The 22,126-nt window shown below is 39.9% G+C and overlaps 1 protein-coding gene and 1 long non-coding RNA gene across 5 annotated transcripts in view; one reads left to right on the top strand and one right to left on the bottom strand.

The window, feature by feature from the left end:
* Itgbl1 (integrin subunit beta like 1) overlaps positions 1-22,126 on the bottom strand; it is a 218,586-nt gene that overhangs the window by 9,138 nt on the left and 187,322 nt on the right. For all 3 annotated transcript variants that reach the window (XM_078016303.1, XM_005317010.5, XM_078016304.1), the window contains one exon: positions 13,789-13,905. In XM_078016303.1, coding sequence (XP_077872429.1) covers positions 13,789-13,905 — 117 coding nt within the window. The remainder of the gene's footprint in view (positions 1-13,788; positions 13,906-22,126) is intronic.
* LOC120888519 (uncharacterized) lies at positions 8,791-21,942 on the top strand. Of its 2 annotated transcripts, XR_013423512.1 has the most exons (3): positions 8,791-11,124; positions 13,135-13,255; positions 13,702-21,942. It is a non-coding gene; the product is annotated as an uncharacterized LOC120888519 (long non-coding RNA). The 2 variants fall into 2 exon arrangements; XR_005732215.2 differs by having other exon boundaries at positions 8,791-13,255.

Genomic DNA, 22,126 nt, shown 5'->3' with positions numbered 1-22,126 from the left:
ACCAGGATCTGGTGGATATGAAATCAAACATGACCGACAATGTGATCCCTACCCTTCTCCCAGGGAAACACATCATCTTCATCCAGACTGACCTGACTCTCTGGAGCTGCTTCTCTTGACCAGTGGCTCTGGTGGGAACTTCAAGGGTAAACCTTGCTTCTTTTGCTCTCCCTACACTCCTCTCTGTACAGAGGGGCTCATGGCCAATGCTTAATTGATTTGAACTCATCATTGTGATCAAGGGAACATAACCACCCATGAATCCAGGTAGAGGTTTTGCACAACACATGACCATCCCACACTTCTTCTGTCATGTCACGTTACGTCCAGGGTCCACTGAACAAATGAGACACTTAGTAGGCTTTTCTTGTTGGTGTCTTCTTCAACTGCAGCAAATGATGCAGCTGTGTGTCTGACACTCCTGGGCACCTCCCCTTAAAAACCTCTCTCCCACTGGTTGTCATAAAACTGGACTCTCCTTGCCTCTTCAACCCTCCTCCTTTGTATCTATTCATTCTTGTCCTTGATTCCTTTTATCCAGATAGTTCACAAGTCCTGTTGAAACTACCTCCAACTTTTCCACTTCTATCACCATCAGAAACCTGTGAGAAGCCTTCCCATCACTTCTCTCTCCAATGTTCTCACTGCTTCCTACAGCACAACTGTCACTCACATCAGGCCTGCTCTCTCTTCCTGCATGGCTCCCTAATTCTTGCAGCAGGAAGTGCAATTACTTAGCCCCAAACTATTTCTCCTATCTTAACCCTTCTCCCTTTAACCTGCTGACCAATTCTGTGCTCCTTGTACATTTCTCTTGCTTGTCTGACCCATGTCTTTGCAGAACTAGGAAAGCCTTCCCTACTGTAGACATTCAGGTCCTGCTTGATTTTCAAAGCTCGGCAGAAGTGGCGGCACCTCTTGAAAATTCCAACATCTGCAAGTGGAACTCATTGCTCTCCTCTGAATTTCTATATGACTTTATTTTTATGCTTCCTTTGAAATTTGTTTGCCCTCCACCTTTTAGCTATCTGTCATTGAATCCATTACCTACTGAATTCCTTGAGAACTGTTCATTCTGACTCAACACTGTAGTCTGTGTAGGGCCAAACATCCTGCCTCAGAGCGGATCCTCAAAAACACGTATTAGATTGAGGTTATCTTTATCGAAACAGTCTTCTCGTTTTCTTCACAAATCCAAACTGAGAGCCCTAAACTGATTCTAGGACATGCTTGCAGGACATTTGGTTAGTGGACTGTCATTGGAGGACAATGGAGAGTCTTTCAGATGCTGTTTTACTTTTATTTTCCATAGAGTAGATCCAAGTTAGAGAGTCTGTGTTCCCTAGGGCTATTAGCTCAATGAATACTTTTTAATTGATTATATCTTGGGTTCTGTGTTAAAACCAAAGTCCACTTAAAAATGCAGTTTTACTTAATGAATTAAGTAAAAAGTGGTCATCTTTTGAGACAAATAATCTGGGGTAGAAGAATAGAAAAATAAGCTTCTAGTACTTGTCCATCAAGCTGCAGGCTCCTGGGATGTTTGTGTCTCTTGCTGACCCTGCATTGGTAAGAACTGTTATCACAGTTGACATTATTGGAATAATTAAATCTTTAGTGCAGAAGAAGGCATTCTGCCTTTGATTTAGAATATCACAGGGAATGACTCAATGGCTCCTCACAACAAGCAATTTAATGTGAAATTTATGTGCAAGGAAATAGGAGATTGTTTTCCATTTATTAGCTCATTTATCACATCCTTCTACAAAGTTAAATTGGCAACTATCCCAGACGATCATCAAAATGCCATTTATATGACTTATCTTTACTTAAAATGTAAATAAAAATACAACTTTAAATAGTTCCTTCTTTATGCACTCTAATAATTGAAGTCATCTATTCAAGAAACATTTGTTTGCACCAGGCATTTAACAGTTGAAGAAGTAATAGTGAATAAAGTAGGTACTGGTCCTGTTCTCATGGCACTAAGAAAGAAAAAAGTAACAACAGCAAAAAAAATACATTTGCACTATAAATGATTTGAAGATGGTGCTATTGCATTTGAAAGTGAAAACACTGTAAAGGAGGGTACTCAGGCAGTGGTTGGCTGAGCAACACGCAAGGGCTGAGAAGGAGTCAGACAGCCAATGTTCTAGGAACACAGCCTAGAAATGCAAGTGAGAAGTCCTTGGGATGAGAAAGAACTTGACACGTTACAGGCAGTGAAGGCCAATGTGTTTCGAGAAAAATGAGTCCAAAAAATGGAACAAATAATAAATTTGGAGAGAGATTCAGGAATGAGCACATAGCCAACTGTTTACTCTTGGCAAAGAAATTAAATTTATTCTAAGAGGAATGGGAAAAGACAGGGCATTAAGCAAGAGAGCTTGTGTGATATTATTAACAAATTGAAAACTCATTTTGGCAACTGAGTGGGATTAAGGTGTGTTAGGAGGAAGTGAGTCTGGAGAAATGCAGAAGGTGATTGCTGTCATCCATGCAAAAGGTGACAGAGGGTCAAAGTTGGGTGTGGAGGTGGAAGAATGGAGAAGGGGATGTCATCGGGTGGATGCCTGTGGAATAGGCCATTGGATTGGGCATGGTGGGCGGGGGAAAGAAGAGACTGGTTTTCTGGCTAGAAAAACAATGTAAATAAAGACATGGAAGCTTCTGGGAGGAAAGGCTGGAGACAGGCTCTTTTCTGAACCTCCTGTGTTTGAAGTATTATTAAGACAACCGAATCATAAGGTCAAATAAGCAGCTGGACACAAGCCTGGTGCTCAGAGAGCAGTGCACAGCACTGAAAGCTTTAGAGGAGAATGAGCTCCCCCAGGAAGACAGGAGTCTTGTGAAACTGCAATATTTAGTGCCAGGGTGCGGAGTGAGAAGTCAGGTTAAAAACAAAAAAAAGTCCAGTATAGAAGGAGGAAAATAAGATTGTATTTTCTCATAAGATGACAAAAAGTACCTAGAAAGGGGTTTTACTGTGTTTCCACTGGTTTCTGAAATTTTGAGTTAAAAAAACAAGAACATAGAAGTAACCATGGTCAGCCTGACCCAGACCAACACTCCTGCACCGACACAGGTCTGAGTGCCATGCCCAGGTGGCAGAACTGTTGGAGAATCATCCAAGTACACCACCCACTGAGAAGAACCTCTTTTCTTCTGGAAAAAGTGACACTGATGTCATTTTAATAGAAAAGATCCATATAAAAGGACCCGCTGAGAGAAGCAGCCTAATGAGCCCTGTGCATTGCCCTGAACCTGCCCTCACCTGCCTCACCACACCTTCACTGGGACAGTAGTTCTCCAGATGCACCACTCCATCCGTACCCTCCCACCTACGTACCTCATCCACATCTGCTTCTGTTCTCAGTGGTTTTCCTTATTGCCCTCCCTTCTTCCACATCAAAACATTCACCAAGAATGTCCTGGACTTGAATTGTCCAATGTAATACTGTCACTATGCCCAAGTGACTACTTAATTTATATAGTAAAGCAAAGTTCAGCTACTTTTCAAGTGCTAAAATAGCGAGCACTTGTGGCAAGTGGCTATTGTGTGAAACCATGCAGATATAGAACACTCCTGTCTTCTTTAAGAGTTCTCTTACTCTAGATAATGGCCTTTTCCAGTGAAATTCACAGGCTCCCAGGCACACTTCCTTAAAGCACTGCAATGTCCTCAGGAAAATGACCTCTGAACGAATATTAATTCGATCAAAGACTACACATTGCTTCTTCCCTTCTTCATATTAGTGAGCCCTTCATTATTTTCAAGGAGGTAACAACACTCCTATCTTGGCAGTTTTTGACTACCCAGGTCTTTTTGACCCAGAGGTACCCATATGACGTACAGCTAATAAATGAGAAATAGGAGAAAATTCCTGGTGAGATGTCCAGAAAACTGTTGTTTCCCCAAGGCAATTGGAAACACTTAGCCACTAAGTGTCCTTGGCTTTTTCCTTTTTCTTACCATTTGTTTTATTTCCCTGAAAGATGGGCTATCAGTGAACATGTCAATATGACTCATATTTTCTGGAAGGGCAGGGCAAGGGTCAGGGTCACCTGAGCATTCTCAGGCTGCCATATCACCATCTCCCCCTGCAGTGAAAACCTGCAGAAACATTACTTGCATCAGGCATCCTGAGCCAAACATGGTTCCAGCTGATACACTGACAAATTCAGGAAAGAGTTTCATAATTTCAAGGTGTGACTGGGAAGACAATCTTCTGCTGTTGCATTGCCATCTCTGGTCTGAGGTCTCCCCCAACGTAAGAAACCATCCATGTCCCGCAGTTCCTGACCTCACACTCTCAGGCTGCACGACTTCCTTCAAATTGCAGCTATGAACTAGAGAACTCCCTGAAGAAAAGGGAACTGATTGTGTAATTAAGAGGTGGCTCTTCATTATCCCTTCTTGCTTCTTAAATTGGACTCCTGGGCAGCTACTCCAGGAGCAGAGAAGAAAGAAGAAAAGCAATAAGCAGCCTGTTTCTTATTCTCACCCTGGGCATGTGAAGGGCAGGAGGGAAGTCTCTGATTGGGCTTATATTAGGCTAAAAATTAAATACACATGAGCCAGCATGTGCATATATTTTCTTAAAAACCATATATCACTGAAAATGAATAAATCTTAGGAATTATCACTCTAGAGGAAGTCCAATAATGACTTATTTAATAAGAAATCCATTTGTCTATAGGCCACATACATTTTTATTGTTAATAAAAATGTTTAGAGAGAATCCACATATGGTCTAGGCTGATTGAACATGACTCACAAACAAGCTAATTAAATGAAGAGCTGTGTTGCTTCATGCTGATTTTCTCTTTGCCAATCATATTCAGGACTCTTTTTGAGGCTGTAATTTTGGAGCAGTCAAAACTGAACTGCTCAAAATTATGAAATTAGTTACATTCACCTTCAGGTATAATTGCAAATTTATCCCATTCGACCTGTGCTGACTTATTCATCCTTAGCTCTATTGTTAGAAAGGTGGATAAACAATGTTGGCTCTTGGCTCTCATGTGCCTGCCGACTAGGTGGGTTTATGGATGTTTTTAGTTTTACTTATTTGCTTGTTGTAAAATGCTCACCTGCCCCACTCTGGAGTCTAGGACCACGCTTTGCTTTCTGGCAACACATTGGCTATACAGAGTTCTGGACTATTTCTCCTGGGGAAAGGCCACAGAAACTCTGAATCAGGGTCCGGTTGGTAAACTGAGAAAACTATCCAAATTAGTGATTCTCAGTTTTGTTCTCTCAAGCTAAACTGAAAGGATGATGTTTATGTGTTTCACACTTGAATATTAATAAGGTTTGTTCATCACTGGCTGACAGTGACCGGGGGCAGCTAGTTGCTATGGAAAAATTATCTGCAACTCCCTCCATGAGGTACAGAATTGGTGACTATATGATTCCAGCCTCCTTCCAAAATGCTGGGCACCTAATGCTTCAAGGCAATGAGGCTGACGTACTGATCTTTCCTGTCATGCAGATGGCCGTGTCCTTCCTTCATTCTCCATTACAGAATAGAAACGTCTGTTGGGATGTCCACTGGTACACAGAATCAGGAACAATTCATCATTATGCCTCATTCTTATCATAAAGCCAAAAAGGTTACATAATTACACTTCTTGTACACATGAGTAAATCAATGCAGGCAAGGCAAATGACCTGTCCAAGTTTCTACAGTTAGAAAAATAACGGAACGCGAATTCAAATCCTGGTCTATCTAAATATGATGTCCCCATTCAACTTGCAGCACGGCACTGTCTCACTTAGCTTAAAAGAAAATGGTTGCTTCTACTCAAATATTACATGAAAAAATGCAGACAAGTACAGTATATGTATTTGTATATATGTGTACACACACACAGATAGATACATATAGATATCAATGCAACTGAGCATGCTCTATACACAAATTATCAAAATATCCATTGAAGATTTGCAGATCTAGATTTTGAAAAAGTTCTTTTCCCCAATGAAAGCCTGGAAAAAATACAACAAAATGTCAATGGATATTATTTTTGGAAGATTGACATATGTGTAATTTTAATTTTTTTCTTGTATTTTTGATTTTTTATAAATTGAAAAAAACATCAATTTAAAGATTATTTTAAGGTCCCACTAAGTAAAGATTGAATAAAGAATGATAAGTGGATAAAATAAAGAATTTATGTTATTCATAATAATGAATAGTACGAAAATAAATCCTTCCCAAGGATGGGTCCAAGAACAGCTGAAGAGAGCTCAGATGCAAGAAAACAAAATACATTTCCACTTCTGTGGTGTGGCCTAGCCTTGCTGGGGCCTAAAACCATCCGCATGCCTCATTCCCACACATCCAAACATCAGCTGTTCAAGGTCCACGTCAAATGCAATTGCTACTTGAAGTGTTTTCTCATTCCAAAACGGAAAATCTTTGCCTTTCTCTTCCTACTGAACTAATTTGTGACTCCCTTAAGTTTTATTTTAGTTAAAGAAAGTTCTTGCAGGTCTTTTATCCTAATTTTAAAAACACAATGAGCTGAGGGAGGGATGGGGAGGGCCAAAGGGGAGAAGGCTGTTCATATCCACAAGAACCAGACGGACTTGAAGATATTACGACACAGCACAGTGTCACTGTGTCATCTTGGGGGAAGTGTGAAGGAATCTCAGAAAGACTTCCTGAATACGATGACTGGGAAACACAGTGGAAGAAAGGCACAACTGGAGTTTTTCAGGGGAAGTGAAGAAAAGGATCATGCAGGTAAGTCCAAGATTTCTGTCTCTGTTGCCCTCCATGAAGGAAAGATGTTTTAATAAATGGAGACATTGGTACAAGAAAAGCACAGATTCCTTCCCTCATTCAATTGCTCAAACCTGGGATCCACCCTGACTCCATCCTGCTCCTCACATCATTCAATCACAAGTTTCCATAATTCTTTCCTTAGGTTCATCTAAGCATTCAGACTGACCCTTCACCCTAGTTTCCTTAGAAGGACCCAGGTCCTACCAGCAGGGTGGCACCAGACATCAGACAGTGTTCCTCATCCCTTCCCCTTGCCTAGGGATGGCCTTCTCTCCAGTTAACAGATGCATGTAGACAAGACCCACGTTGCACACATGTTGAGGATTCTCTGGCTCAGAACAAGCCTCACAGCCTTCTGAGCCGAAGTCTCTCCTGATGGTTCTTTAAGTAGAGCTTTTGTCAACATACAACGTGGGACTTACAGAAAGGAAAAGCACGATGTTTTCATCAACCCTTTATGTGAATTCAAAATCCCTGCTGATCTAGTTGAAATTTATCCATCCTAGGTCCACATCACCATGAGCAAGATTGACTGAAAACTCTGGCCTGCTCCCACTTTTTCTGTGTCCAGGAAACCAGAGCTAAGACTTCAACAGAGGGATGGAGTCTCCTGAAGCAGGGTGAAGGGTTTGCTCAGCCTGCTGTCCACACTGTTTCTATCCTTTCTCCAAGCATCCTGGTGGCTCCATCTCTACCGTCCTCCTCCTAGACAGTGCACCTCCATCTCTCACCAGGGCTCATCTCCTCACATCCACATTCCCCTCCAAACCCATCCCCCTACACACACATGCTCCCTCTGGCAATCCATATTTCACTGGACAGCCAGAGGTACTTTTTAGAACACGATGTTGATGTTATTGTCTTGTTTACTCCTTCTTTGGTTTCCTGGTGTCTTTTGAGTGAAGCTCCTAGTCGTTTACAAATTTACAAAATCTGTCACACTCTTTTCTGCTTTCTAATCTTGAGTCACTCTGGGTTTCTCTCCACTCCTCAAACACATCGTCCTTTTTCTTTCCTGCTCTCTGAATGCTGTGTCACCCTTGTCACTTCAGCCCCTTGGCCAAGTCCATGCATCCCATTACTACCAAGCATGGCTGATGTGCTGGTGAGTTCATGAAAGCACATCGTCTACAGCAAATGATCTCTGCCTGGAGAGGAAGGCACTGGAGAAGCCTCCCCCAGCCTCCAGTCTATGTTCAGGTTCCCCATTGTGTACGCTGCCTCGGAACTAGAGCCCCTCTTCAAACCTTTTACCTGTTGGCATCCTTTTGTCAATATCCCCTGTCAAGCCCAACTATCAGCTCTAAGACAACAGATACTATTGTTATCCTGCTCCCACCGAATCTTCAGTGTTGACCAACAGTGGGTACTAAATAAATGTGTGCCAAAATAAAATAAATAGCCGGTTAACCAGACTAGAAGAATTTTCATACAAAAATATTTAGTTAGAAATTTAAAGAAGAATCTGAAGCCCAGAATAATGATGGATGCTAAGAAACCATCTTCAGAGATATTGGCTTAGAGATAAAAGTGGAAGAGACTGAGATTATTCCAGGGCAACAGTTATGCAGAAAAGACTTCCAGAAATCAATTCCAGGGAAACACTAAGATATTGGTAAGCTACTGCATGTGAGCAACAAAAAGCAATAAAGAAATAAAATTTAAAAAAACACAAGAAAAGAAATAGGTTGGAAGGTGTGCCTGAAGCCCAGGGCGGGTGATATTTCATGGGGATTTAGGGAGGTGTATGCTACACCTCTATGCTAAGAAGTGGTGGTCACATGGAATGAGAACTTAAATTGCCTATGATTTGGGCAACTAGTCCAACTAACCCCAGGCAGAGTCAGTGATGCAGAATGGTGAGAAACAGAGCAAGTTTCCATGGACTAACCCAAGAGAAAGGGAAGCATACAAGTCAGAGGCAATGGCATCAAATATATATATATATATATATATATATATATATATATATATATATATTGTAGATAGAAATAGATAGAAATAGACTGATATATTTATAGTTAGAAATAGATTGATAGGTTTATAGTTTAGATATTACATGTCCCCCAAGAGCTTATGTGTGAGACAATGCCAGAAAGATTAGAGGTGAAATGATTGGATTATAAGGACTTTAACCTAGTCAGTGCATTAATCCACTAATCAGGATTAACTGGGTGGTAACTAGGCAGATGGGGTATGGATTAGGAGGTGGGTCCCTTGGGGAGTAAATCTGGGGTATATATTTTGTCCCTGGAAGCAGAACACTCTCTCTGCTTCCTGGTTGCTATGTCCTAAGCTGCTTTCCACATCCATGCCCTTCCAACACGATGCTCTACCTTATCTTGAGCCCAGAACAAAGGAAGCAGCCATGTATGAACTGGGACCTCTGAAACTGTGAGCCCCAAATAAAATTTCCCTCCTCTAAAATTGCTTTTGTCAGGTCTTTTGGTCACAGTGGTGGAAAAGCTGCCTAAAACATGTACTAAACAAGACAGAATTTTTGTGTGTGTGACTGGATTTTTTCATATCGACTGAGGAATATGGAAACGTTGTGGCTTGAGGACTCCTGATGGCCTATGTCTTCCTAATGGTGCCCCTGAACACTTGAGCAGATCCACAGAAAGCTTCCCTTCCCCATAGAAGGTGCACTATTTAGCAAGAGCTGCTTAAACACTATGGAGATGGATGGTATTCTGCTGTTTTGGTTTGGCAGCTTAGGGTTTACACATAAGAAGAAAGTCTATTTCATACAAAAAGAATAGAAAGGTATAATCATCCATGCCATCCAAAACTGAAGACCAGACCTTCACAGATATGGCTAAATTGTACATTGCACTTTCTGTATATGTATTTAATAAGGGTGATCTAATATATGCATTTAATATATGTAGGGTGATCTATATATGTATGGCAAACTTATGTACCAGGTACTGTCTTAATATTTTGATATGTGTCAATTTCTTTAATCTCACAACAATCCTACAAGATATGTTATTATCATTTTATAGATGAAAAATAGAGGTTATATCAATTTCTTGAGACCCTATATATAGTAAGGAGCCTCAGGAAGAGCAGGGATGTACCAAGAAAACCTGGCTTCAGCCTGATGCATGTCAATATGTTAAGTGAATGCTTAAGAAAAGCATGGGAACTTGTGACCTCCTTACCATTTGGTTTGCTATGTTGTATACTTCACTGCTAAAATTGCTATAGATTGAAACATGCTCAATAATGTAATGTCCCTTTTATTTTCTTTGCAAAGATAGCCACGGCCTAGAAGGAATTCAATACCATAATAGCCAAGGCCCCTATAATCCTTTCCATAAAGCAATGAGCAGAAAATAGAGGAATTAAAACCACATTATCTTTACCAGCTGCCTTAAAGAAACCACAACTTGAAGGTAAGTGCAAAGCTAAAGTGAGAAGCACTGGTACCCATTCCAGTGCAGTTCAATATGAATTACAGTTGATTTTCTCTAATCCTAGATTTTATATTTGCAACTTCACTCATTCACAAACACTGATTTGCAACACTAAAACCATACTCGCAGAGCCACCCCAGGCATTTGAGAACTCAGTAGCATGGTGAAATACCTGACTTGCCTGTGCCTCACATTCCCAGTTAAAATCAAAGAGGGTCACGCTCCACCATCCTTTTCCAGCTCTGTCCTAAATATGTGTCTTTCTCATGGTTTATGTTTTTCACATTCTCATGCTTTTTGATGGTGTCAGGTGGCCCCAGGCACAGTGTTGAAGTGCTGCCCAGGGTTTCTAAGTTCAAGAAGGCTGTGACATGCCTTGCAGAGAAAATACATGTGCTAGATCAGCCTTTTTCAGGCCTGAGTTTATAGAGATGCTGGCCTTGAGTTCAATGCTAATGAATCAATTATGTATTAGATAAGGTTTCTTTACCCAGAAACATAAGTAAAACACTTCATTATTGATCAGTTGATACAAACATTGTGACCACAGGCAGGAACTGATGCGGTGTTATCGCAGTGTTCAGGGTGACCTTTTAGAATGTAACTGCCAAAAAGATCAAGAACTGACTGTGTCTTGGGCTTTTGTTGTGGAGCAGTGCTCCGCAGAGCACCGGAATGGGATGCTGAGTTCTATGTGCCATTCCTACCTCGGTATTTCTCATGATGAACTTGACCAGGCTGTTGTGAAGCATCTCTCTCTCCAGGAACTATCCCTGTCCAAGCAACAGGACTCAGAGGAGTGTGCAAATGTGTGTGCACAGGCCTGGTGTCAAGTTTATGGCAGAGTGCAAGGTTCTGGGCTCTTACCTGAGTCAGTTACTTAAGGGACTCCTGTGAGCCAGGACCAGGTAAGTGAAGCACACGTTGTTACATATAAACAATCTTTTTAAATATTGGTGTCATCCTAACCCCAAATTTTTCAGAGGCATCATTGGAGAATCAAAGTAAATTTTAATAATAATAATAATAATATGAAATATTTTCAAGGGAAATATCCAGTACTTGTTTCCTTTACAAACTTGAAAAGAATTAAGTATCCAAAGATCTTTGGGTTGATAAAATGCTTTTGTTAAAATCTAAAGTACAAAATAAATAAATATGTGGTTCTTAGAGTTAGTTTAAGTCGACTAAGAAGTAACCTGATGGTAGCGATCCAAGATGGTCTGCATGTCTGGTTACGTTGACCGGCTGCAAGAGGACCACACTCTTCTGCTACATAGGAGCCAGGCAAAGACCCACCTGGACTTGCAAATAAGTTCATCCTCTGACAGTTATGTTCCATGGCACCACCAAAGCAGCAACCCCCAAGGAAATAGTGTCTGTGTGTTTGATTCAGTATCTACTACATTTTAATCAAGGTTTTACAAGGATCAGGTTGACAGCTTGTCTGTGGATATTGTCTAACCTATTGTTAACTCCTGGGTAAGAGTGGATGGGACAGCTGTCAAAATCTAGATGGTGTTCAAAGAATAAGAACTTGTGCGTGTGTGCTGCAGGACCCAGAGAACACTCCCAGGCTCCCCGACACATGACTGTGTTCCTTTGGAAAGGATATTGTGGCAGTCAGGACACACTCGCATCCCTTCATCCTTGTTGTTCAGTGACTCCCACTAGGTGCCACAAAGCCTTTGCCAGACACAGGACCATGCTCTAAGAACACACCTGTGGCAGGGGAATAAACACCTGCTAGAAACGGTCATTAGGGGACCACTGATAGATACTTAAGGATTGTGTCTCACACAGGATCCCAGAGCTTCAACCCTGGGCTGAGTTGAAGCCCCAGGTGACCATGTGACTGCACTGACCACGTGACTTTCATAGACTGCTTCCTCCTTCCTGCCACAGCTCTCTCAACAGCATTCCCAGCACCTTTTCCATAAAGCACAGCCAAATCCTTGTCTCAGCACCTGAGTTGCTATAGGGTTTCGCTACAGAGTTCCAAACTCCACTTCACGCTACAGATCAAGTGACTGGTGTTCTGCTTTATGCACTGCACTTCACGAGTTTGGTTCACCAAGGTCCATCCCTGAGGTTCCAAGGAGCGCTGCAAAGATGGACACTGTGGACCCGTTGGATTTGCAGCACCAACACATTAGGCAGCTTTATGCTGCTGTGACCAAAATACCTGACAAAAGTAACTTAGGAGGAAAGATTTATTTTGGCTCATGGCTTCAGAGGTTTTAATCCATAGACAGCCAACTCCATTGCTCTGGGCCTGAGGACAGGCAGCGCATGATGGTGGAAGGGTGTGGTGGAGAAGCACTGCTCACTCGTGGCAGCCAGGAAGCACAGATACAGAGAGAGACAGACAGGAAGTGGCCAGGGACCAGGGAACCTGCTTCCTCAGGCCATACCCCATCTGCCTATGAGTCCAATCAAATTATTAATCCTTCAAATCCACTGAGGAGGTTAAAGTCCTGATAATCCAATCAATTCAACTCTGAACATCACGGAATTGCCCAGCTCATGGGATTTGGGGGGAACATTCCAGATTCAAACCATAACAGCAGAAAATTGGTAAAACAGGAACACTTTGTGAGCTGCTGTCTCACCCAATCAACATCTGAACCTCCAGCACCACGGATATTTAAGAGGGCTTTTCCTTATGTCCCATCTCACAGGGAAAGAAAAGAAGAAAATATTTCCCATCAAATTGTCCAGTGTTTTACAGTTGGAAAGGAGAGAAGAGAGAAGTGACAGAGGTGTCAGATGGACGATAGAGATAGATGATCCCCCAGTCTTTCTTCTGAACACAGGATATACCTTTGGGGTTTTCCCAATAATATACTGCCCAATGTACTTATAATAATAATCTTGGAGAGATGCAATTACATTTTTTTATGTGGTTACACATCCAGTTCAATCGTACTGAAAATCCCTGAGGAGAAATAGCTTGCACCCATCCGTCTCTACAATATGAATCATCTGAAGACTGAGATACGAGACTGTGACTCCCATTCCCTCCTGGATGAGGCTCAGGTGGGCGTCTCTTTCTGAGACTCACATTTTTGCTGCTACTTTGCTGACTGCTGTCCATCTGCCTCATTGTTTCTCTGGACAGTTTATTATTTTCTGTAATCTCAAGTTTGGTCCAAGAGCTATCATGGAAATGGTGCATCTATCATTTTGCAGAGCATAAACTTGGTGTGTTTTTTCTAAGTTTGTAGGATGAAACTTCCTCCATCAGTGTTTATGAGTGAAGTCATAAAACCATGATAAAATGTTAACGTCCATCAAAATATTTTAACTGTGATAACAAATATCACTGTACTTTGTACATAGTTCAGACTCAATGATCCATTACTGTGTATTTTCCAATGCCCCTACATCAAGAGTTCAAGGACATAAAGGTCACAGTGAATCTAACTGTGTGTTGCCTTTAGGTCTAATGTGATAATGCTTTTTGTTTTTCCTCTTTTTAACAGCACTTTAAAACAGGGGCAAGGAAGATAGAAAGGCAGGGACAACAAGAGGCGTGCAGACAGCAAGAGGCTGCGGGGCCCATCACCAACCTCCACAGACCACACCGTCCAGGTCCTCACAGCGGCGATCGTCACACTCGCAGGTCTTGCCGTACACCCTGCGGTCTCCTGGCGGGTAGCACGTGCATTTGCCACATTCACATTTGCCTGAAAATTGTAAAGAAAGGGCACCCTGGTTAGGAGAATCACGGAATCAAAGGATTCATGAAAACAAGCACAAATGCCCAGGATGTGGGAAGTAGCTGTGACAAAGGCCAGCTCAGAAGTCCTTCACAACGTCTACCCTACTTTTGTTGAACACATCTTTGAAGAATAATCCCATCATCAAACTTTCTGGCTACTTCATATTAAATTCAGTTTAATGGTACCGTTTAAAATAATTGAAGTAATTCATATACTTGGGCATAATTTAATATAATGTACTCTTTTTAAATATCTTTTTAATGGGGGTAAAAAAAATGGTCACTGTTACCTTTCAATGTGGTATTTGAGTGATCTGTGCAAATGGTTGATTCCATAGTTCATGGAATTACTTCAATGTGGAATATTCCCAAAGATCTTTATTATGTTAAACTTAAGATTTAAAAGTACAAACATTTTTTTTTTTTTTGGAATGAGTTGGGCTCATAGCTAGACCATCCCTTAACTAGTAATATGATGATTTTCATCATTATTTCTTGAGCTGTCACTGCATATCGCTATAACTCCTCGCACTATGTCATTTTGTTTTTATGATACCACGCACCAACTACCATTTTACTAAACAGGAAATTGAGACATCCTGAGGCACAGCCACTGTTCCTGGAGAACCAGAAAATAAGGGACAGGATCAAAACTCACATCCGTTCTCATTAACCTTCAGGATTATGCACCTAGCTTATTAAGCCATATTGCATCTGAATATACTCTCAGCACAGCATCAGAGGCTACATGAGAAAGAAAATTTCTTCTGGGGAATCTTCTTGGTTTGCCAGAAATTCAGTTGGGTGACAGTGCTCCGAGACATCTGTTACTCTCTGTCATTAGCCCAACCATCATAATTACACACCCACTGAAATGAGCCAAAGATGTTCAGGGCTGACCCTGCAAAGCTCTTAGTCATTCTATTGCTGCATTTGTATCTTGTTCAGGAAATTCAGAGTTGGAAGATGATGGAGGAAATAAAAATTGGTATTTAGAATCGCATAATTTCATAGCTGTAATTACAGATAATCTAATGCAGCGATTCAGACTCTTCCCTGACAGAAGTCGGGGGTTGGCGTCCCTGGGAGAATCTGAAGAAGGAGAAGGCAAGGGAGAAGGGTGTTCTGGTGGCCCCAGCTCATCTCCTCCTGGGAGAAGGTGGTGACCTCTTCAGCAGGAGGCAAGGTCCCCTCCCCCATGATATTCTCTATCCCTTGGTGGCCAGAATGGGGACACACTGGACAGGCACTTTTGGTCAAGAATCACCGGCTCCTAATCTTGAAGGCAGAAGGAAAGGCTCAGCTCTGATGTGGAGCAGCAAGCACCACAGCACAGCTGTAAGCATGCAGAGTGGAGGAGCTCAGTACTCAGTGACAGCATTTAGAAGGGACAGCTATGGGACTGGCGCTCAGCAGTGCCCTTGCTTCCATGGGTTTCCTCAGTGGCGGATTGTGCAAGCTTGCACTCTTGAGCCTGAAGAAAATCCTTTTTATTTTAAATTCTAGTTATTGAAGTTGGTTTCTGTAGTTTGCAATCAAGACCCTTAACTAGGGGGGATGTAGGGTTCAGGTTTCAGAGACATTTGCCACAAGCTACATAATGTCAGTTATCCAGGAGTTCAAGAGACCTACCGCAACACCACGGTGACTTAGGCTAGAACAATCTATTGTATTTTGAAATATAATACCACACACTGACTACCATTTTACTAAAGAGAGTAGATTTTAAGCAGTCTCACCCCAAAACATGTTTCTAAGACAGAATATTAACACTTTAATGCCCAATTTTGTACAAGAAATATAAAAGACAGAAACCTTTGTCTTTTATCGTGAACAGAGTAGATTTTAAGTGGTCTTACCCCAAAACATTGTTGATAAGCATGTGAAGAAATGTGTATGTTAAGTTAGCCATTCCATAACTTGTACCTACTTTGAAACACGTTGTACACAATAAATATATATTTTGTCAATTAAAAAAATCAAATTACATTTAAAAAGAATGCCAGCAGGCAAAACCCAGGATTCTCTCTGGAAAAATACACTGGTACATTTAATTTAATTTTTTCCGATGTTGGGTGGCTCCATGACGTCCCTCCTATTTATATAATAGATGAGATGAAGAAACTGGGGCGGAATGACTTGCCTGAGGCCAGCTGACTGGACTCCAGTTAGTGGGAGGGTTGGGATAGATTTTCTCAGTGAGTAAGCATCTGGCCACCGTCAGGGTGGAAGTGTGAACAAAGCCAGTAATGCTGACTGCAGAGGGAAAGAGCTAAACTCAGGGCCACCAGCCGTGCGACTTGTTGGCTCACTGTTTCCCCATAGACAGAGGTGGGAACCACCACTATCAGTCCCCAGAGGGAACACATTCCCAGTTACAGGCAGATCCATTTTTACATTTCAGGTCAAATGCATTTATGGTGAAAATTTATTCGTATTTTAAGGTGTATGGCAATTTTTCTGAATACGCATCATTGGCTTCTGTGCTTCTTTGGAAAGGATGAACTAAATATTGACATCTGTGTTGAGATACAGCCATTTCATTGGTTTTACCATAGATGGTTTCTGTCTTTCACATTTCTTGTATAAAGTTGGGCATTAAAGTGTTAATATTCTGTCCAAGGAACATTTTCTTTTCCTGTGGACTGTATTTCACATCTTTTCCAAGTGTCAGAAAATAATTAACCATTTGCAATTCCTCTTTGATATGTATCGACTGGAGTCTCATTTTCTTTTTCTTTTTTAAAGACATCTTATAGCAAGTATTAGCTGAATCAACTTTATGCATGTGACTGTAGTACATTTGAAAGGATATAATCGCCTCTAATGGAAAGGCAAAAAAAAAATCAGAAAAAGCTAATTTACTGTAAATAAAGAGTGAAAAAGAGTACATTCCTCATGCAGTCACATTTTAAGGTGTATTATTTTGCTGTCTCTATTCACAACTTCTCTACCAAAAATCTCTTCCACTTGGGTCCAGAAAAACAAACCTTATCATATACCTGCCAGGTAAATCCAACCATCCTTCAATGGGTCAAGTAAATTTCACCAAATCCATGACACCTGCACCTTCTTATGCACACTCACAAATACAACATTTCATTGGTGCATTGCAATCTTACATCATAATGGACTCACACATGTACAATTCAGGGTTTGGTCTATTTCAATCCCTCATACTCTGCCTTTACCTCCCTTCCTGTTTCCCCAGATCCACTTCTTCTAGTCTACTGGCTTCTTCTGTTTTGATGAGGTCCTTTCCTTTCTTTTTTCTAACTTACATATATAAGAGAAAAACATATGAACCTTGACTTCCTGAGTCAGTTAACCTCATTAGCATATGGTCTCCAGTTTCATCCATTTTCCTGCAAGTGACATAACTTTGTTCTTCTTTCTGACCAAATAAACTCCATTATGTATATATACCACTAGTCATTCATCAAATACACCAAAATCAATTCACTTTTCATGTCTTCATAAGGTTCTGAATCAATATTTATTGAACGGATGCAGTAAATAATAATCATGTGTAAATAGTTTACTAATATTCACACAATACCTGAGCTTTCATGCAAGGAATTATGTTTGTTTCTCCCAGAACAATATGCATTTCCAATTGCTTGAACACCTTCACTTGCATTTCCCAGTTAGATCAAGTAAGTCTGTTCCCCCAGCAAATTCATTATCTTCATTCACAAGTCTACTACTTCTCTTCATAGGTCCTTTATCTGGGAGAAAGGCACTGTCATCCAATCTGTCACTGACTGCAAAAAGTGGTGACATACTTGGTTCTTTTCTTCTTTTATTTAAACATTCTCCTTTCAATTACAAATTTCACACAATCTACCTCCTTATAACGTACATCTGATTATTCTCACAATGTATCCGATTTTGAAAACTGCTGAGAGTAGACTTTGAATGATATCACCACAAAATGTTGATAATTCTGGGAGGTAATGCATATATTAATCAGCTTGGCTTAGCGATTCCATAATGTATACCTATTTCAAAACATGTTGTACAAAATACATGTATACAATCGTCATGAATCTTTCTGCAAGGAAGTTCAAGAATCTTTTCCTTGAAGTTCAAGGAAAGGGGAAAGGGAACAGAGTTCCTCAACAGAGTTCTGCATTCTTGGTCTAACTTGCCTTTCCAAGAGCATGGCCATTGATAGTTGTGGCCCCCGTTTGGAGTCTTTGCTATGTGCCTTGCTTCTCTGTGCTGTGCATTCTACCACCCTCTCTGGGAATTCTTACCCAACAATCTGATTTCCCTCATGAAGCCTTCTTTACTAGTTTACCTGTTTTGTTACCTGGAAGAATGGATCCCTTTCTCTGATCCATAGTACTTTGTCTACACTACTAGTAGAGAACTGAGCATAAATTTTATACTGGATATCTTAGCATCTGAACCTTATCATAGAGAGTGAGGTCTTCATAGTCCAAATCAGCAGTGAGGATTCCCTTTGATGTAGGGAAGAATGACATCCAGATTTGTGGTCTTCCCTGTCCAGACAAGATTGGAAGCCCAAAGTCCTTCCTTTATTTACTAAACGGTATTATTGCCATTATTTTAATGATTGTTTTAAGGATATGGAGCTATAACTGTGTCTTCTCAAATAACTCTAAAATTAACATACTCATGAATAAGAACAAAAGATTTTCCAAGCCTGCATTTCAAGCACTAATAAACGTTATTTTATGTTACATAGTGTGAACAAAATCTAAGAACAGGGACATTCAAAGCAATAAAAATAAATCAAGTAATATTTTAGAAATGAAGGAATAGAGAGAATGGAACATGGAGATAACTATGTGAGAAGAAACTAATTCTGTCACCATCAATATAATTCAACCAAAACTTGTCTAAAATTTCTCTATGCTGGCTACATACTCCTATTAAATTTTAATAATGTATATAGTTTTCAAGCACATAAAAAAATCACTCCAAAATTACTTTTGTAAAGGACAGCAATCCCTGTACATTATGTTTTAAAGCTTATTATACAACAGCAAAGAAGAATAATGAACTAAGGTAGATATGGAGAGGGCTAATTAAATACATTTTACACGTTTCACATTTGACATTTCACATGTAAACTACAGAAAAATTCTAAGTCAAGACATTTACAAAATGCACAGCTGTGCATAGCTAAAAATATGTTTAATTCAAATTTATATTTTCCCACAATCATTAAAATATAAGGTTAAGATAAAAAAATCTTCTTTCAAAGGCCTTACATGTTTACCTTACGGTGTGCGTTTTTCCACAAGAGTTAAATTAAAATTTAAAATTCTAATTATTTTGCCTAAAAATATTTCTTATATGAAATTCGACAAATATTTATTAAGAATCTGTTTTGCGGGCTGGGGTTGTGGCTCAGTGGTAGAGCACTTGCCTTGCACATGTGAAGCACTGGGTTCTATCCTCAGAACCACATAAAAATAAACAAACAAAATAAAGATATTGCATCCATGTATGACTAAAAAACTATTTTAAATAAAAGAATCTGTTTTTCAAAGTCCTCAGATATGGGAGTATACTATTAAACAAAAGATACACATTTGTATCTTCTCTATAAAGCTTATCTCATTTCACTAGGTATTAATTAACTACAAATAAAAATGTTGAAGAATGATTATATTACCAAATACCAAACACATGCTGTGAGCAGTATTACTGACCTCATAATAAAAATTATTAGTAGTATGAAACTAATACAATTAATACTAGTATATGAAAGATCAAAGTATTTTAATAATTATTTTATAAAATACATAGCTAAAATTGGTGGGGGCATTCTCTCATTCTAACCTTAATCTTACATGTAAGTATCTCAAAATCTTAAAGTCACTCATCAATAAAGGAATGCAAAATTTCAAAGTGTTATAAATATTTTTGAGCAGCTTTACATACATTGACTAATTTATATGTGGAAATGATAGTGGCAATGAAACTCTGCTCTGGGTTTATCAAATGATTCCTGAACTCTGCTCTGGGTTTATCAAATAGATAGAAACCTCATATTTCTTCTATGATTCCTGACCTCACCTATATAGATTATGACATCCTCCCCACTAACACTGCACTGCCTTCCAAGGTCATCTCAACATAATCTTTGAAAATTACGTTTTTCTCTCTGAATGAGTAGCATATGGGAGAAATTGAATCTCAAAGGCAGTTAAAAGAGCAAGGAGGAGGAAGATGGGGAGGCTCAGCAAGAACTTCCTTACTCTAATCGGAGACAGCATGGTGGTCTGCTTGGCAGGAGAGGATGAGTGAAAGTGAGCAAGCACCTTGGATTGTGCTCTGGTTTGGATCTGGAATGTTCCCCAAAATCTTACACTGGAAGCATGGTTCCCAATTCAGCAAGATTCTGAAGTGGAAATTTTACCCAATGATTGGATCATGAAGGCTCTGACTTCATTGTTAATCCATTTGATGGGTTAATCCTTCCGTAGCTGAATCTCTCTGGGAGTTGAGGTGTAGCTGGAGGAAGTAGGTCACTGTGGTGTTCCCTGGGAGGATTCATATTCCCTTCAGACCCCTCCTCTCTCTCTATCTGCTTCCTGGTTTCTATGGGATGAGAAGCTGTCCCTCTCCAACGCCTTTCCACCATGATGTTCTACCTCACCTCAGGACCAAAGCAATAGCTGTCCATGACTGAATCCTCTGAAACCTTGAGACAAAATAATTTTTTTTCTCCTCTAAATTGTTCTTTTCAGTTATTTTGGTTACAGTGATGAACAAATCACAGTAAAAAAGTATAATTCACAGCAAATGTCTCAAAACATGTTGTTACTCTCTTAACTCCATTCTCATCTCAGCACATTGCAATCCTCTGGGGACATCGCTACTTACTTGGCCAGGTCTCTTGTGACCCAAACCCAGCAATCAATTCTTTGTACCACCTCATAGAGCTTCTCAGAAGAGAGTTATCCCTCCCCTTTTTGGGAAATATATCCTTCCACGAGTGATTATCAGGTGCTAAGTACTTCTGCTGAGACTATTTTGCTGGTTTTCTCATCCTCAAATAAATCCCCAAATCTTGGATGGCCCCAAATCCATCCCACATCCTTCTTTCCTCTTTAGTTCTCAAACCTCATCCCGTCCCTTGGATTCCATAACTATCTTACATGATGAATACGCTCAATTATATCATTAGCCTAGACCAATCCTATGAATACAGGCTGGTCTATAAATCTGCTTAATAATTTGAATAGGTATACATAATAACCCATTCATGCAATATCACTCGTTATGGTTACCAGAACTGATCTAAATCAGATGACCAAATAATGCTTATAGTAATCATAATTATATTTTAAGTGCAATTTAGTAAAAATAAGATAGAAAAGTAAAGAACTAATATTATCATTATTAGATGGTATGTTTCTATATGCAAGATAAAAATTACAACTGCACTAAAATAGTAACTTATAGAAAATTGACTGGCAAAAACTCAACATACAGAAATGAATGATTTTTTCTGTACCAACAGCCATCAAATCTAACATAATGAAAAATTGCACCATGGACAAGAACATTAGCAAACGTGAAATAAATGAATGTCCATTGCAACGCACCATAAAGTCACACTGAAGGCCATAAGAGGAGATTTGCAAATGTTAAAAGGACATGATTTGTTATTCAATGGAAAGAAAATGTCTGGTTCATTTTCTGAATTAATATATTAAAGCAATGCAGTGCCAACTAAAATTCTATTTAATGTTTTTAAATTAATGAAATATTTTCAAGTTTGAAATAAAGTAATATTCATGTAGATTATGAAAACAACTATTTATGTGTGCATGTGTATATATATGTAAGCAAGGTAGTCAGATGCATGTCATGCGATTACCAATTGACTAGCAATTGCATATTGATTTCTTCCCATTCCTGACCTCGCCTGTATAAATCATGACATCATTTCTCCTGTTATGTTTTGGATATGGGGATTCCCCCCAAAGCTCTTATTCTAATAAAGGAGGTGAAATGATTAGATTATGAGAACTGCAATTTAATCAGGGGATCCATACAGATGGATTAATTATTTGAATGGAATATTGGGTGGTACCTATAGATAGGTAAGGTGAGACTGTAGGAAGTGGATCACCATGTGTGTGGCTTTGAGGATTATAACTTTCCCTCTTGTTTCTCGCTTGCTTGCTGCTTACCAACTG

This window comes from Ictidomys tridecemlineatus, chromosome 6 (genome assembly GCF_052094955.1).
Source record: "Ictidomys tridecemlineatus isolate mIctTri1 chromosome 6, mIctTri1.hap1, whole genome shotgun sequence".
Taxonomy (NCBI): domain Eukaryota; kingdom Metazoa; phylum Chordata; class Mammalia; order Rodentia; family Sciuridae; genus Ictidomys; species Ictidomys tridecemlineatus.
This window is presented reverse-complemented; position numbering and strand designations above follow the sequence as displayed.